A 2,595-nucleotide genomic window follows, 5' to 3' on the forward strand; every position below is an offset into this window, starting at 1 on the left:
ATATATATATATATATATATATATATATATATATAATATATTATATATATATATATATATATATATATATATATATATATATATATATATATATATATATATATATATATATATATATATATAAATATATTAAAATATATATATATATATATATGCTGCTAATATACATTGGTTTGAAATACTTCAGCCCGAGTTTTACTAAAAAGAGTTTTATCATATGGGAATTATGTGTTTTCGGGTAATGGTTTTTCGGAGGTCAGTCATAATTTTCATATCATAAAACCCTATTTTGCGCGTTAAGATTTTCTTTATGTGGGTGAGAAATTGAGGGTAGATCAATAACTTAATCTGTATCAGAATATTTACTTATTCAAACTTTTTCATTATTCTAATGTACTTTGCCATTAGTATATTTGTACAACTTTGGACCAAGAATTTGTTTTTTCTTTGGAAATTTTTGAAGGTCAGTATTAATTTTGTTCTTTTCCAAAAAATCCTGAAGTTAAACTTTCCAGTCCTACATTTCATATAATTTAAAAAGGGTTGTGATTCTTGGATTGAGAGTCAACCTAATTGTATGTCCACAAAAGCCAATAAAAAATTATCTGACAGCAGATAAAAGTGCTTTCAAGTTGAATTCTTGCCGTTGAGTTTCTCATTGGAAAAAAATCTTACGGTTATAATGACACTTTAAATCAAGCATGTGTTGCAGTTGTAAATGAATACTTAAAAAACAGTATACAAAGAAACAGACGTAATGTATTATTCATTTTTCTCATATATGTACACAAAAAAAATGAAACATGCAGCAGTAGCTGTTAAAATTAATGTACAGTGAACTATGACTGATCACAACTTCTTTAAGGCACCAAAACACTGAAAGATACTAAAAATAAGACGCAGAAATCCAAGCTGACGAGATATTTTGCTTTACCTGTCTGTGGGTGATGTTGATACACTCTCTCCATATGCCCATATTCATCTGTCCATCGTATTTGTCCTGTACTTTGAAGGTGTATGTCCTCCCTGAGGGTCCATTTGCAAATAGACTGAGCAGAAAACCCACTACAAGTAACAGTGTCCCAGCTGTTATGAAAGGCAATTTGCTACCACTCATAGTCTCAATTATTGCACAAACTCAACATCAAATGAGTAAAACGCCAACAATTTTTTAAAAATGCAAAATCTACAAAGCATTAGGCGCATTAAAATGTTCCCATTACGTATGAATATTCAAAAAAAAAAACAGCTCATCTTTGTGGGAAAAATCGGGGAATTAAATTTTACTTAGTCAATCAATATAACTGTAACCCCGGTTGAGGTGCGCGTTAATGATCAGACAATTAAAAACGCACACTGGGGGGGGGGGGGGGGGTGGTTAATATAATAATAGTTACTATTATTATATTAATAATAGTATCTAATACTATTATTAATATAACTAATTACTATAACTTGATGTAACGGTGATATTCTTCTTACGATTAAGAAACAAAAATTATCAAGAAGTTGGGCTGGTTATATCCAGCGATTGGGATCTTTTTTCGAAATGCGAAAATTGAAATTATAACCAAATAGTTAAAGATAATTATCACAAAAAGAAAAATCAACACAGCCAAGTTTCAATATTAATTTACAACCTAATAGATGTACTATAGATTTAGATCCAAATCCTAATATCTGTTTTGGTTCCTTCTGAATCGAATCCACCCATCAATATAATATTAAAGTTATTCAGTTTCTTTTTTTCCTGATTTATTGATTTAAGTGTTTTACTCATCTGCTGCAGAAATGTGAACGTTCAAGTTACAAAAATTATTTTCAAATAATTCAGAATTTAGTTCCCTCTGACAGTCAGTTTTAAATAATATAAAACTATACTATTTGCGAATATTGAAGTGTTAGACAGTCCGCAAAAGAATGCAAAATCTCCTAGACCAAAATATTCATTGTCTGGTATTCAAGTTTGACTAACAATACATAATACATTGTGACGTGATTTAAAAATAAGAACAAAGAAAATGCTGTTTATTATGTATGATGGGAGAAATTTAGCTGGAATCTATATAAAAATCATTGAATCTTTCAATGAGTTCTTTATAAAACCCTAAAGGCCCTCTAAAGAATGAACGATAGAGATGAGATGAGATGCCATTTTGCCCACTCAAAATTAATGGTTTCGATTTATTGAGATGATACGTTTTAAACAATCAAGATGTTTCAATGTTATCTCACCTTCCTCACTAAGTAATAGTGTCTTTAATTGTTCGTATTATATTATTATTTGGTCTGCTAATGGGGGTCCTACGCTCTACAATGGCCGAAAACTTGTCTCCTTTTAAGAAATACTGATCAAAAACGCTTATATCCTTTAAAAAAAGGTTGTAAAAATTTGTATTTTTGTCGTTAGAAGGCTTCTAGCTGAGGACTGGCTAGCAACCGAAATCCTATCAAAATTCCGAAAGATGTGCTCGGGGGCTCGTTTACTTTCTGATAGTATACTGTTTTGTCCCTGCAGAGTTTAGGGGCTCTCTCGGCTGTTCAGAAACTTCTCTCCTAATAAAAAATAAGAAATAATACTGGCAAGTAGTTTAA

General features: G+C 30.3%; 1 protein-coding gene across 4 annotated transcripts in view; it reads right to left on the bottom strand.

Moving 5' to 3' along the window:
* Positions 1–1,950, bottom strand: part of LOC142340108 (uncharacterized) — a 43,382-nt gene extending 41,432 nt beyond the window's left edge. Inside the window, exons 1-2 of one of the 4 annotated variants that reach the window (XM_075390542.1) lie at positions 1,777–1,950; positions 935–1,120 (exon numbers count right to left, since the gene is read on the bottom strand). In XM_075390542.1, the coding sequence (XP_075246657.1) occupies positions 935–1,117 (183 nt within the window). In that variant the 5' untranslated portion in view covers positions 1,118–1,120; positions 1,777–1,950. Of the gene's footprint in view, positions 1–934; positions 1,138–1,776 lie in introns of all 4 variants that reach the window. The other 3 variants (XM_075390540.1, XM_075390543.1, XM_075390541.1) reach the window with 3 other exon arrangements.
* Between the last annotated feature and the right edge of the window lie 645 nt (positions 1,951–2,595).

Source organism: Convolutriloba macropyga, chromosome 5 (assembly GCF_964194025.1).
Source record: "Convolutriloba macropyga chromosome 5, txConMacr16.3, whole genome shotgun sequence".
Taxonomy (NCBI): Eukaryota; Metazoa; Xenacoelomorpha; order Acoela; family Convolutidae; genus Convolutriloba; species Convolutriloba macropyga.